This window comes from Nelumbo nucifera, chromosome 1 (assembly GCF_055504915.1).
Source record: "Nelumbo nucifera cultivar China Antique chromosome 1, China Antique-T2T, whole genome shotgun sequence".
In the NCBI taxonomy this organism is placed as follows: Eukaryota; Viridiplantae; Streptophyta; class Magnoliopsida; order Proteales; family Nelumbonaceae; genus Nelumbo; species Nelumbo nucifera.
Window position 1 is genome coordinate 122,887,161 of NC_142649.1, and position 14,788 is coordinate 122,901,948.

The 14,788-nt window shown below is 39.7% G+C and overlaps 1 protein-coding gene and 1 non-coding gene across 2 annotated transcripts; one reads left to right on the forward strand and one right to left on the reverse strand.

Moving 5' to 3' along the window:
• The first annotated feature begins 11,514 nt into the window (after positions 1 to 11,514).
• On the forward strand, positions 11,515 to 11,586 carry TRNAM-CAU (transfer RNA methionine (anticodon CAU)). The gene has a single exon. It is a non-coding gene; the product is annotated as a tRNA-Met (tRNA).
• Positions 11,587 to 11,781: 195 nt separating this feature from the next.
• LOC104611622 (O-Glycosyl hydrolases family 17 protein) lies at positions 11,782 to 13,828 on the reverse strand. Its single transcript, XM_010278758.3, has 3 exons — positions 13,457 to 13,828; positions 12,205 to 13,350; positions 11,782 to 12,110 (listed from the first exon to the last, which is right to left on the reverse strand). The coding sequence occupies exons 1-3, from the start codon at positions 13,503 to 13,505 to the stop codon at positions 12,079 to 12,081; spliced, it is 1,227 nt and encodes a 408-aa protein (XP_010277060.3). The 5' UTR covers positions 13,506 to 13,828; the 3' UTR covers positions 11,782 to 12,078.
• Positions 13,829 to 14,788: the final 960 nt, after the last annotated feature.

Consider the following 14,788-nt stretch of genomic DNA (forward strand, 5'->3'; position numbering starts at 1 on the left):
TGACAACCTGGCCCAGACACCGACCCGCCGACTGACACAGGCACCGACCTGACAACCTGGCCCAGGCGCCGACTTGGCCGCCTGACACAAGCGCCAGCCTGATGAAGGAAGATTTGGCCCGACCTCGTAACCACTCAACACGTGGCAGAGGCAATAGCTCGGCACGACAGTACGCCCCAGGCACGAGCTCCAAAAGGAGGAACCAGTGGTCCGAGCTCCCCAAAAGGAGCCCGAACTCTCCCTTTGACCCCGAGCCTTACGATGAGCGCAAAGGGCAACAACCCGAACTGGCCCGCCCCAGGGCAGTTTGGGCCACACCTCTATCCGAACTCAAGACTTCACCGCGCACACCACTCCAGTACTTCGTCTCCAAGTCGCCGAACTGAACAACCGTACCGTACCTGACACCAAAGGAGTCTGTATCCTGAGGCGGCGCACCTGACTGACTTAGGATCTGACGCTTGATAGCTGCACTTCAACGGCCACCTGCCACCGCCACCTCCAGTTACAGAGACAACTCCGACAAAGAGAGCAGTGGCGGTTCTGCCCCAGCAGAGGTGATGACACCCGAACTGGCAGGAGTGCAAAGGTAATGATACCCGACCAGACAGGAGCTTGGGAGTGAGTGTGCGAAGTGGTTATAAAAGGCCCCCTTCCCCCCAAAAAGAGAGGTAGGTGATAACTTTGCGCCATCTAGTTTTTTATCTTGCCTTTGAGGAAATACTAACTTGAGCTTCGGAGCACCATTGTCGGGTTCTTCCCCGGAGATTACTCGCTTTCTCCTCCGTTTTAGGCACCTTTTGCTCCAGCCAGAGACAGAACCGTTGACAGCTAGGACCGGCCGGATTGCGCACCATCAATTGGCACCGTCTCTGGGAACACGCTACAAAAAGCTAAGTTCTCATCCTATAAAAGCTAAGTTCTCATCTTACAAAAGCTAAGCTCTTCCCCCAGAAAGCTAAGTCCTCACTTTTTAGAAATTGAGGCTCTCGCTTTATAGTTTACATTTTTTATGAACTCAAAGACTACGCAGGTAGCTAACAAACTAAGTTTCTTTCAATTCAGTTAAAACCTCATCAATCCTCTTCGCAAGGTCCCCCCTACAAAGATGAGCTCTTCGTGACTTCTGCGGGAGATGGCGGCCAACAAACTACATGGGCGCCCTTACTGGTCGAGCCTTCTAAGGCTCCCGTGTGAGCTGGCGACTTAAAGTTAGTAGTGCTGCCCCCAAAGGTCAAGCTCCTAGTAGCTTCTTGTAGGAGTGGGTGACCGGCATAACGAAGCTGATGCAGCGCAATCATAACTCTAAGGCACCCACCTGGTCAGCTCGGCACCTTGCAGGTAGCTCGGCGCCTGGTCAGCCCGGCACCTCACTGGTAGCTCGCACATGGTTAGCTCGGCACCTCGCAGGCAACTCAGCACCTGGTCAGTCCGGCACCTCACAGGTAGCTCGGCACCTGGTCAGCCCGACACCTCAGGTAGCTCGGCACCTCACAGGCAAAGGCTACGGGCCACATTACTACTTAAGACCCAATCGCCTCTTCAGCACAGGCAAAGTCAAAGAAGAGTGGACTACGAGTCGCTCCCAAAAGCTTACGGGCCACATTACTGCTTAAGACCCAGTCGCCTCTTCGGCATGGGCAAAGTCAAGAAGAGTGGACTACGAGTCGCTCCCAAAGCCTACGGGCCACATTACTGCTTAAAGACCCAGTCGCCTCTTCGGCATGGGCAAAGTCAAGAAGAGTGGACTACGAGTCGCTCCCAAAGCCTACGGGCCACATTACTACCTAAGACCCAGTCGCCTCTTCGGCATTGGCAAAGTCAAAAAGAGTGGACTACGAGTTGCTCCCAAAGCCTACGGGCCACACTATTGCTAAATACCCAGTCGCTTCCTCGGCATGAGCAAAATCAGCAAAAGTGAACTATAAGTTGCCCCCAGAGCCTAAGGGCTACACTACTGAACTAGCGGAGACCTCCTCACCTTACAGGCAGCTCGCCACATCCAGGCAGCTCCCAAAGCCTAAGGAATTGGATCAACACTTACTAGCTCGTCGACTTATGGGCCAAAAGAAGAAATCTACTCCCTACGCTAAGTTACTCTCAACTCGGGAGTGGGGGGCAAATGATGAGGGCAGATTTGGCCCTCCAGTGAAATTGCGACAGGTGGCACCTCGTGACAACTAGGCGACACCCAGGCAACAACTTACCAAGTTGGTGTCCCACCGGGGCACCGGCCTGGTGCGCTCCTACACGCGGCCTGCGCGCTGCCTGGCGCGCGGCCTGCGCACTACCTGGTGCGGCCTGCGCAACCTGGCCGACCTGGATCAGCCTGGCACATGATCCAACCTAGCCGACCTAGCCGACCTGGATCAGCCCGACACATGATCCGACCGACCCAACTTGGCAACCCATAAGATGCCCACCGATGGACTAACGGCATGCATACCCCACGAGCTCGGTAGCTCACCAAGGAGCTCGGTAGCTCACCAAAGAGCTCGCCAAGGAGCTAGGCAGCTCCAAGGAGCCAGGCAGCTCGGCAGAGCTCGCCACAAGCAGCTCGGCATAGCCCAAGGAGCTCGGAAAAGCTCCCCCGGGCAGCTCGCCACTTGTAGGGTAGCTCGGTACAGAAGAGTAGTTTGGCGTATCGCAGGAAGATCTCCTGCCTGACAACCTGGCCCAGACACCGACCCGCCGTCTGACACAGGCGCCGACTTGGCCGCCTGACACAAGCGCCAGCCTGATGAAGGAAGATTTGGCCCGACCTCGTAACCACTCAACATGTGGCAGAGGCAACAGCTCGGCACGACAGTACGCCCCAGGCGCGGGCTCCAAAAGGAGGAACCAGTGGTTCGATCTCCCCAAAAGGAGTCCGAACTCTCCCTTTGACCCCAAGCCTTACGAGGAGCGCAAAGGGCAACAACCCGAACTGGCCCGCCCCAGGGCAGTTCGGGCCACACCTCTATCCGAACTCAAGACTTCACCGCGCACACCACTCCAGCACTTCGTCTCCAGGTCGCCGAACTGACCAACTGTACCGTACCTGACACCAAAGGAGTTCATATCCTGAGGCGACGCACCTGACTGACTTAGGATCTGACGCTTGACAGCCGCACTTCAACGGCCACCTACCACCGCCACCTCCAGTTACAGAGACGGCTCCGACAAAGAGAGCAGTGGCGGTTCTGCCCCAGCAGAGGTGATGACACCCGAACTGGCAGGAGTGCAGAGGTAATGATACCCGACCTAACAAGAGCTTGGGAGTGAGTGCGCGAAGTGGTTATAAAAGGCCCCCTTCCCCCCAAAAAGAGAGGTAGGTGATAACTTTGCGCCATTTAGTTTTTTTATCTTGCCTTTGAGGAAATACTAACTTGAGCTTCGAAGCACTATTGTCGGGTTCTTCCCCGGAGATTACTCGCTTTCTCCTCTGTTTCAGGCACCTTTTGCTCCAGCCAGAGGCAGGACCGTTGACAGATAGGACCGGCCGAATTGCGCACCATCAGGACTTATATCTCAAAAAACTTCAAGTTGGGATGATATCTCCTCATATTGTCTATAGAGATCATGCTGCTTGACGTTATCCTAAGGGGTGTGTTGTTCAATTTGGAGAATTTGGTCTTCGATCATTTTTAATTTGAGTTGTGAGTTCTTAAAAATAGTTTCATTCCACTCTTGAAGATTATTCATGATCCTATCAAACTTAAGAGTCAGCCTACAAGTTACAAAGCCCTTCACTTGGTGATGCCACCCATCAAAATTATTTCTTATCATGGTGTTGTACTTAACCTAAAGGGTTTAGGAAACTGATATTTCTTTGGACAAAGCTCAAGATTGATAGGATGGTGATCAAATCTCCAACATGAGAATATGTGAATAAGGGTGTAAATGGATCGAATTCAAATCAAATATGGCAATACCTAAATTCGAATCTGATTAGAAAATTTGATATCCAATGGATATTTAAAATTAGTATTCTAATTTGAATTCAATTAAATATTTGAATATTCGATTCTATTCTAATTCGACCAATTAATTATTTTAGGTAATTAATAAATATATAAAATAAATATTTTATTTATATAAAGTATATAAATATATAAATTATTTATATAATTTAATTATTATATATAAATTATATAAAACATTTAAATATTTTATATATTATATATAAGAATTAGATAATCGACCAAATTCGGATATTTATTGAATTGAATCAGGTAATATCCGAATTTGAAAATGATTAGCTAACCGGTATGAATAGGATATTCAAATTCAATCAATTATGATATTCAAATTATTGGCATTAGATTTGATTATGTCAAATCTCAAATTTGGAATTAGATTTTTGAATACCGTTGACACCCCCTAGATGTGAAGACACGCATGTGGGTAATGGGTGACCCAATTAGGGGATGCTATGGCTCTATCAAGAGTTTGGGTAAGACAAGGGCCAGCTCCTCTTTTGTTTGACCAAGTTAAATCGCCACCTGGAATTCAAATTCCAAGTAAATTAAGGTCAAAAATTAAATTCCAAGATAAGGGCAAACTCCTCTTTACAAGCATTTGATAAGATAAAAATGCATCTGTGTATTCAAAATGAAAATAGTTATGAATTCCAAGACACGTTTGTGTTCAAAATGAGAGCAAAGTTTGCATCTACTTTTGCACTCAGTTGATCAATGTAAAAAGAAAAAAAAGTGGATTCCAGTCTTGGAATTTTCTTTACACCTATCACAACCAAAAATCATTTGGCAAGAGTAAAGAATTATCATTGCAAAATTAAACTAACTTTGCATTTTTATGGACTAGAAGTATCCAAACTTTTTTTTTATTTTCAGCTTCATGGGTCTATGCAAACACAAGGGGGTAGTCCATCCCCCATACCCAAAACCCTCAACCTTGGTGGCAACAAGATTTGATCCCAAGTCATCGCTGCAACCAGTGAGAGGACTTATCAACTTACAACTAAACCACCACTAGACCTGTCCATGGGCCGAGTAGCCCAACGGGCCGGCCAGGCCTGACCTAGTGTAACCTATTCTAATTTCTAAACCTTAGCCGAATAAATACCCTTTCTTATTCCCTCTCTTGAGTCTTCATCTTTTTCTCTCCTCACTCTCACTCTCAAGAATCAGTGCAAACCCAGACAGGCAGCTACCATTGTCAATCTCAGAGGCGACATGCAAGCTCAGGCACCGGCGATCTCAGGCACTGGTCGTCTCTCTCTCTAGTGGTGAGTCTTCTCTCTCTCTCTCTCTCTCTCACCACCAATCCTCTCTCTCTCTCTCTCACCACCAATCCTCTCTCTCTTGTCTCTCTTGTAGTTCTCATTCACTGAGTCACTATCGCATATTCTCATTTTCTCAGGAACCGACGCCACCAGTGAACTGTGGCGGTGAGTTTGCTCTCTCTCTCTCTCTCTCTCTCTCTCTATCTCTCTCCCTCTGTGTGTGTGTGTGTGTGTTCCATTTTCTCAATGTTTTCATTCTCACCAGTGAACACCAGCACCACTAGTGAACTCTAGCAAACTCATTCTCACCGGCGAACTCATGATGCAATCTTCAATAAAAGTGAAAAAAATCATTGTTAGGTCGAGCTTCGGTCTTTTTAAGAGGGTCGGGCTCGGGCTTGGGGCTGAAAAAATCTTATTAATGAGGAGTGAAAGCCCGGCTTGGCCCAGCCCATGAACAGGTCTAACCACCACCAGTAGCAACAATTCACAATTATTGTTTTTTGTGCTTTGTTCTAATTAAAAAATAAACGAAATCCATAACTATTTTCATTTTGGGCTCAGTTTGGAAGGAGTACAAATACAAATTTGTAGAGTACAAAACCTTGTATTTTGTATTATTTTATATGTATTTGCACAGTAGATATTTGTATTTATACTCCTACCAAACAGAGCCTTGAACATAAACATGTCTTGGAATCAAGACAACCCTTTGTTACTTGAAAATAGGCTTGTAGGATAGATGCCAACAGTTTAACCCATAACTCTCAATATTTTTTCCGTGGTGACATATGTTCTGTATTGATACTTTAAACATTTTTACCCTTGCATATTTTATATTTACAAATAGAAGTTTTTTTGTGAGAAAATCTTTTTTTTTTTTACGCCAAAGGCCAATTATCTATTGATATTGCTCAAATTACAATCATTTTTTTAAGCAAGACTCAAGAATTTCAGGGTAATGGTCCAAGTATAAAAGAATGAAATAGTAAGAGCCTTTTTAACCAATAAGGCAAATTAGTGTGCCACATGGTTCCCGGATCTCTTGATAAAACGTATTGAGCAATGAGGAATTCGATTCATCAGTACCCTACAATGAGCAATATGATGTTTGATTCTCCAAGCTGTTGAGACCTCCAACAAGGAATCTATATTTATGTATTAAAATGGAATGTGCTAAGTTGGCACTTTCCCGATTTGGTTTATTCTCAAAGTCACTTATCTTTTCTTTTTTTTTTCTTCTAAAATTACCAAATTTGTTTTGGTTTGCTTGAATTTTCTAATTTTAAAATTGAACAAAATAACTCAAGTGACCAATCACCTTTAAGACTTTTAACACTCCTCATTAATACACCATTAACTCTCTCTCTCTCTCATCCACTAATTCTCTCTCATTTCCATTATTCCACTAAATTGCACAACATACATTAATTTTATCTATATATCCATTTCAATTTAAAAATAATATATATTTGCATTAAATTGTAATTATTAGTAAAGATTTATTATATTGAAGTTGAGATATTGATATATTATTGTGCTAAATAATCTACTTCCATTTAATATTATAATGCATTTATGTTCCATTTAAAAATAATAGAAATTAATTAACCATAATAAAAATAATTATTAATTATAAATAAAAATGTTTTATTAATATAATAAAAATAATTTAATTAATAAAAGGAATAAGATAAATTAAAAACTAATATCAATTTAAAATTAATATAAAAGTAATACAAAATTATCAAAAAATTATTAGATTATAATTAAATTTTATTAATTTAAAATCAACTTAAGTTCCACTAAAAAATAAAAATTTGTAGAGTTAATTAAATTTCTTAAGGAATTTAATTTTAATAAAAACTTAATATACTTAAATAAATTCAATTTTTACTAATTTCAAAAATTAATAACAAATATTAATTTTAAATATGGTTTAATTATTTTTAAATCAATTTAATTTCCCATTTAAAAATAAGGAAAATTATAAAAACCTCCTTGAATTTTCTAATAATCCTATGAAACTTGACCTTAACAAAAACCTCCCCTATTGTTTTGAATAAAGGTGCAAATACCTTCCTTTTATTAGCATTCCAAATAAAATTGTTGAATTTTACTTCACTTCAGTCTTTTTACATTACTTTGTCCAAGAAGAGTAAAGAGAATTATTCTTTGAAAGTTTTCTAGAAAAATAAATTAGTGAAAGACTGAGGTGTCAATTGAACGGATTTGGTCCAACCCAATCCAGTCCAATGTGAGTCCACTTATAAATGAACTAGACCCAATCCAATACAAATCAAATCCAATCCAAACCAAATGAAATATCAAAAATTCTATAAAAGCACTTTTGTAAAAGTACTTTGATAAAAATATTTTCATAAAAGTGCTTTTACAAAAGCACTTTATTGAAAGTATTTTGGAAAGCACTTTTCAAAAAGTACTTCCATAGACTTTTATAAAAGTACTTTTGTAGAAGTGCTTTTGTAAAAGTATTTTTATAAAAGCACTTCCGTAAAAGTACTTTCGTAGACATGTTTTTATAAAAGTGCTTTTATAAAAGTGCTTTCATAAAAGTACTTCTGTAAAAGTGATTTCATAAAAGTGCTTTCGTGTAAAAGTACTTTTATAAAAGTGCTTTCGTAAAAGTGCTTTTATAAAACTACTTTTGTAAAAGTGCTTTCACAAAAGTACTTTTGTAAAAATGCTTTCATAAAAATATTTTTATAAAAGTGTTTTCGTAAAAATAATTTTCATACAATTACTTTTATAAAAGTTCTTTTATAAAAATGTTTTCGTAAAAGTACTTTTATAAAAGTGATTTTATGTTGTTTTCAGTTTTGATTGATTTCAAATTGGACAAGGGTTTGGCCTCATGATTGGATTATTGGAAATTTGGTTTAGCTCGAATTCAAACCAATAAGAATATGGACCAATTTATTTTGGATTGACCCAATCCAATAATTATAATGGATCATCCAAATCCGATTTGATAAGGTTTGGATCAGATTGGATCCAAACCAAAACCGGTCGATTGACACCCCTAGTGAAAGGTAAGGTTGAAACTTTAAATTATGTGTAATGCATTAACAATGATAAGTCATAAGTGTATTTTGGAACTTTAATGTCTTTGTTGCCAAAAAGCCAAGGGAAATGAGGTATTTGCACTTTTTTTTTCTCAAAACTATAGGAAAGGCCTTTATTAGAGTCAAAACGCAAAGGTGGTTTATAGAATTGTTATAAGAGGTTTTTTATATAAATTTACTTAAAAATAATAATAATTTCTTTTTCAAAAAAATTAATAATAAATAACATTAAGATACCAAAAAAAAAATACAAGCTTATCTAGAAAAAAGGAAATTGGCCACTTTCACTAAAGCACAACTTAGATTGTGATTGGCTAAATTAACCATAACCTCAAAAAATAATACTTGAACTGAATTTACACCATTTAATTGCAAATGCTATAGAACTTCATCTTCATTTTTGTTTATAAATAAAGCCTGTACATCGCACAGGTCCTGACTAGCTAATCCCTATAAGAGCATCTCCCTCGATAATAACATGGGAAAGGTAGAGTTCGAGAGCAAGTTTCATACCCTCCAACAATGCTAATGCTTTTTGCAGGAAAAAAAATAATAAATAAATAAATAAAAAATCTAATGCTTCAATCTCCACTGCAAATGATCTTGGAAAAGCGACCACATGAGCAATTGATGAAAGATCCAAAATGATCTCTAACAATGATCAAGGATCCGAGCCCGTACGTGCTTTAGTGATGATTGATGCTGCACCATCAAAATTAATTTCAGGGCCTCGGAGGGGCCCGCCAAAAAATGACCAACACTCGTAATTGTTCCATGATCATTACCGTCCAGAGAAATGGATCCCAACATGTCATCTATCTGTGCATGGATTCTATTTACAATTGTAGTAATGTCAAAAGGGCCCATTTCTGAAGACCAATAAATTACATTGAGCCTTCCATACTTTCCACATCACCACTGAACATTTTGCAAAGATATCCATCGATCAATGTGGGAAAATCTTTACTCATTAAAGTTACTGCAACTAAAATCACTATAATTAAGAATGGAATCCATAATCCATCCCAATCCCATGCAACAGGTCTTGATGATTAGCAATTAATGATTTCGTTTGTTAAATCAATTAGGTAATCATGCGTACTTGTGAATTGGATACTTGGTATTAAAGCCATATGGTGAGAATGGAACGGGCATAGAAAATCTTGCCACTAGACCTTCCTGATAATACAAAAAAGTGGAAAAACCAACAGCCTCTCCTGTTGAGAGAATTTTTAAGAATGCCGCGTTATTCTGAGAATGGTTAAATTCGTAATTACATATTAATTTATTTTTACTAAATATCAAAGTATGGGCGTGAATACCTAGTACGTGTCCAGTCTAAAAATTGTCTCAACAGCATATGCTGTTGGGTCCCAACAGCCAAAAAAGTTAACCCCAAAAAAACACTGACGTCCTCACTCTTGATTGGTTACACACAATACAGCCCATTAAACAGCACGGCAAGAAGCACATCCGGGCTCAAATCAAATGAATTGGGATTTACTCCTTACAGAGTGCGCCTCACATTGACCTTACAGTCACATCCCACCCTATATTGGGAATATCTAGAGATTCCCAATGTGCGGTTAGTACATTCTGTGAGGGCAGTGTGAGGCGCACTTCATGAGGAGTAGATCCGGACTCTAATCAAATATCGTAAGGGTAGGGAGTTTATGAAATTAGTTATCATTGGCTGGCTAGGGGTGCTCACAGTTCAGTTAACTGAACTATGGGCCTATTTTTGAGACCGAATCAGTACTACCAATTTAGGGAAAACCAATAACCAAAACCAAATTAAAATTGATTGGTTATTTGGTTGACCAGTATAGTTAACCATAATTCAGTTTGTTGGTTTTTTGTTTTTACAATATATTATAAAAATATATATAAATATATAATAAAAACTAAAAATATATATAATAATATATTTTAAATAATAAATAATATATTATATATTATAAATGTATATTTATATATATAATGCATATTTATTAATTTATAATATATAGAAATATATATATACCAATCAATTCGATTAACCACCAATTTTCTATATTGATTAACCAAAACCAAACCGATACTTTTAATTGTTTAAAAATATCAAACCAAAACCAAACTAACTGGTTCAGTTAATTGAATTTTTTATTCAATTTCAATCAGTTTTTCAATTCGATTCAATTTTTCGGTTTTTCTTGCTCACCTCTAGGCCTGACCCAATGGTGAGAGTGGAACAGCTAAACCCTTTTTGGAGGCATAGAAAATCTAGCCATGTAGACCTTCCGAATAATACAAAGAACACTTACGTGCTCACTCTTGACTAGTTATGAACACATAAGACAGCATGGCAACAAGCAAATCCGAGCTCAATCAAATATCGAATGAGTAGAGAGTTTATGAGATTCTTTATCATTGGCATGATTTTCAAAAACAAACTGGACCAGACGATTGAACAAGAAAAACAAGGAATCAGTCACCTAATAAAAACAAATATCGAATGAGTAGGGGTGAACATTCAATTTATTCAATTAAAAACCAAATCGAATAAATCAAAATTTTAAAAACCAAAACAAAAAGATGAAAACCAAATTACAAAAAACCAAAATAATCAAAACTGAAATTTTCAGTTATTTTAATTAAAAACCAAATTTAATATATATATATATAAATATATTATGAAATTGAATTCCATTATAATATATTAATATATAAATATATAACATATTATATATTCATATTTTATAATGAATTTCAGTTAATTTGATTTTTTCAATTAACCAAATTTCTAGCTCTAAAAACCAAAATTCCTAAAAACCAAACTAACTGAAACGAATTACCCAAAAACCGAAAAGGCCAAAACCAAAATTTTCAGTTTTAACCAAATAATGCTCACCCCTGCCTAACCAGTTTCATTTTACCCCAAAACCATCTTTTTGGCCAAAAAAGTTGATTTCATTAACAAACCAATGACCTAAGAGTTCAAACCGCCCAACATTTTTTTGCCATTTTTTAATTTTTTTATTTCTTTTAACCAGACCCCTAAACGACCAATTCGATTTTAAAAACCTTATCATTGGCAATATATACATGTTGAAACAAAATCGTCTACCTTTTACAATATAAAAGGGAACGTTTATTTTTTACTCACCTTTTTATTAATTTTGTAAAGCCCATATTACTTAATTTGATTAATGCAACCAACAAATCAGAGTGGCGCAGCGGAAGCGTGGTGGGCCCATAACCCACAGGTCCCAGGATCGAAACCTGGCTCTGATATGAGATTGCTTCCCGTCTGACCATCGTTTTTAATTTGGGTACCTTTTTTAATGAGCACCGTCGTAGGACCCTTCGGGAATTGAGACGGCTTGATTCAGTTGTTTGTAGGAGCTACTGACCGGATGAGTCAAGCACGATCCACCTATATTAGACTCTAAATAACGAGTCTTGAATGTTAAAAAAAAAAAAAAATGCAACAAAACCAGTCGAGTCTATAAATGCGGATTTTGTTTAACATGCAAACTAGCGAAAAACAAGAAGTTTTAAGTTCTAAGTTGTAACATGCAAACCCTCACAACCAAATTTGATATACAACACCACATAATGGAGTAAACAAATATATTCTCTATGCACCGGAGGGTTTCTCTTGGAAATCGATAAAATGGTCAAATTTTCAAATACTCTGCAACTGTAAGTTAATCCTTTGCTGACCACATAACAAAGAAGGGTACCAACGAACCTTCAAAATGTTTTGAACTTTCAACCACCTCCTTAGCTGAGAATGAATCGACAGTGAAGAAAGCCTGCATATAAATCGGTAAATCATTCGGATTACTCTCCAGAAATACAAATGAACAAGGAAATAAAAAAGAGAGGAGACTGTTAAGTGAACCATACTTGGATCAGAACTAATGATCATGGCAGTCCCTCCAAAACTACAACTTCCTCCATTGTTCTTGTTCTTCTGCCAGTAGCTATTGAAAGCGTAAGATGCATGTGCAACAGCCGTATCAGGATAGTAGCAATTTCCGTTAGGCATAATCTCATCACAGTCAGCACCACCTTCCCCACAAGCATAGTCCATGGCCTCCTGCAGCGTCTCTGTTGGGACACTAGGCTTTGCTACACACCATAGCCCCTTCTCCCCTGTTTCCGGTGTCGGCGCTCCAATGTCTATCGCGTTACAAGGGGGCAATGGAGCAAGATCAGGTGGGTTCGAGGGGATAACGACCGGAGGCCCTTCCGGTGCAAAAGAGAAGGACATCGAAGGGGGAGAAGAAGCCCAACCGGCTAAAGGGGGAGGAGGAAGTGAGCTTTTGGATGTGTGTGCAGGAACAGAGAAACCAACAGAGGAGTGGATTGATGATGGTGGGATCTCTGGTAATGGGGTTGGTCTTGCTGGGAATGGGCCTACAGCCGAGGAATGTATGACTGACAACTTTCTGCTCATGAGTTTCTTTTCTTCTGGAGCTGGGACGATTACATTGATGTTGTTAAGGTGGAAAACCCCGAGTTTTTTCATGGATTCCATGTGAGCAGACACCAAGTTAGCATCATTTGACAGGGAAAGAGAGAAACCCGGAGGTGGGTTGATAGTATAAGTAGAGCTGGAGTTCTGGAGGAAGTCAAGAAGGGGTTTAATCAGTCTCTGGATTAGGTCATCTCTAAACTTGGTGGAACGTGGATGCAGGCAGTCGGTAGAAAAAGCAGCCGAGACTTTGATTTCTTTCTCTAAACCCCACCTCACAAGAGAGTGGTAGACATTTTTCACAGAAGGAAGGACCAAACCCCACATCTCCTCATGGTCCTTGCTGCAGAGAACGGTATTTCCAACCACAATGTTGGTTATCTTGGTAGAAGGAAAGTGAGCGAGAACGTGGGCTCTGACCCAGCTTTCAGCTATTAAAACACTGGAAGAAACTTGGCGAAGATCACCCTCACTCACGGAAATGGACACAGGCAAACCCGCGTGAGCCAAAGTCTGAAGAACCGCGGGAGTTGGATCATAAATATTCAATGGGTTAACAGATTCTTGACCTGCATCTGCAATAAATGTGAACAAATAAAATGGTTGTTACAAAAATGCAATGGAACAAAGACAAAAAACCAAGAAAAAAATGGGTTTTGAGTCTCGCTTACGCTTACTTACCAGTAAGACCCAAGAGACAGAATAAAAGAAGGTGGAGAAACCAACCCATCTTCAACAACTTGGACGACGGGACGAAGAACAGAAACGGGGGGGGTATTGGGGGGGGGGGGGGGGGAAGAAGGAACTATGGAAAAGGAAAAACGAGATGCTCAAGAAACCTCCAAAAACAAACCTCCATCTGCAACTCTGAGAGAAGGGAAAACATTTTTCAATGGCGACTTTGGACGGATGGATTGTGGACGTCGGGACGCGTGTTGACAGAAAAGAGGGTATGGAAACTGGGAAGTGTGTATCTCAAGGCCCGACAGACCATGCGAGAGAGAAATAGAGAGATGTCGCCATTTCGCGCGCTCTCTCTCTCTCTCTCGTCGTACCGAGCTTCGCTTTCCTGCAAAAAAGCAGGTCCACGGTCTGGTCACGAGAAAATTTTTGTCTGTAGTCTGTACAAGCACTTCGATGTATTTTTCGCGGAAAATAATCCAAAAAAATAAATAAAAGAGAGTGAACTTGTGCCAAACACATACAGTGTTCCGTTACCTGTTGAGTGTTGCACTGTTACGCTATAGGCCTAGTCTCCTCCAGAGTTCAGCCTCCTGCACTCACATTTCATTCCATAGTAAGTAGTTTTTTGTTTTTAATTTCTTGGAAAGGACCATTATTGTGAAGTTTGACGTGTTGTTATGTCCAATTCCATTCTTCTTTTCCTGTCAAAAAATAAAAATAACTTGATCCATTTTCAATGGGCCCATTTATAAATTGTGGCGGGAGAATTTTTTGTCTTTCGGCAAGAATGGCGGGAGAAATTTGAAAGATACAAATTGAGCTTTGGGCATATTTAACTATTGGTCTGGTCATCTAATAATCTACTTTTTTACGTTAGCAAACGACGTGTGCAGTGTGCTTGATGATAAGGCTCTTCATAAGAATGTCCAACCTGACCAATCCGGACCAACCCAACCCGAATCGGCTGGGTTTTCATTAATATCGGTTGATTTCGGGTTGAGAAAATATATAAATCGATATATCGGATCGGTTTTGGTTTTCTTGTGTGAAAACCGAAACCAACTCGACCCGAACCGAATAAGCAACCTATTAGAATAGGCAATATATCCTAGTTTCTAACTTTCTATAATCTTTTACACCAAATAGGCAACCTATTAGGCAATTACAATTAGAATTCAATTAGGTGTCCTTTTGTACAGGAGAAAAACCGAAACCGACCCAACCCGACTCAAACCAACCAGGTCGGTTTGGCCTATCAGTGGGCCGGTTTCGGTTTCCACCTCAGGTAACCCGACCAGGTCGGGTCGGTTGGAAAAACCCCAATAAACC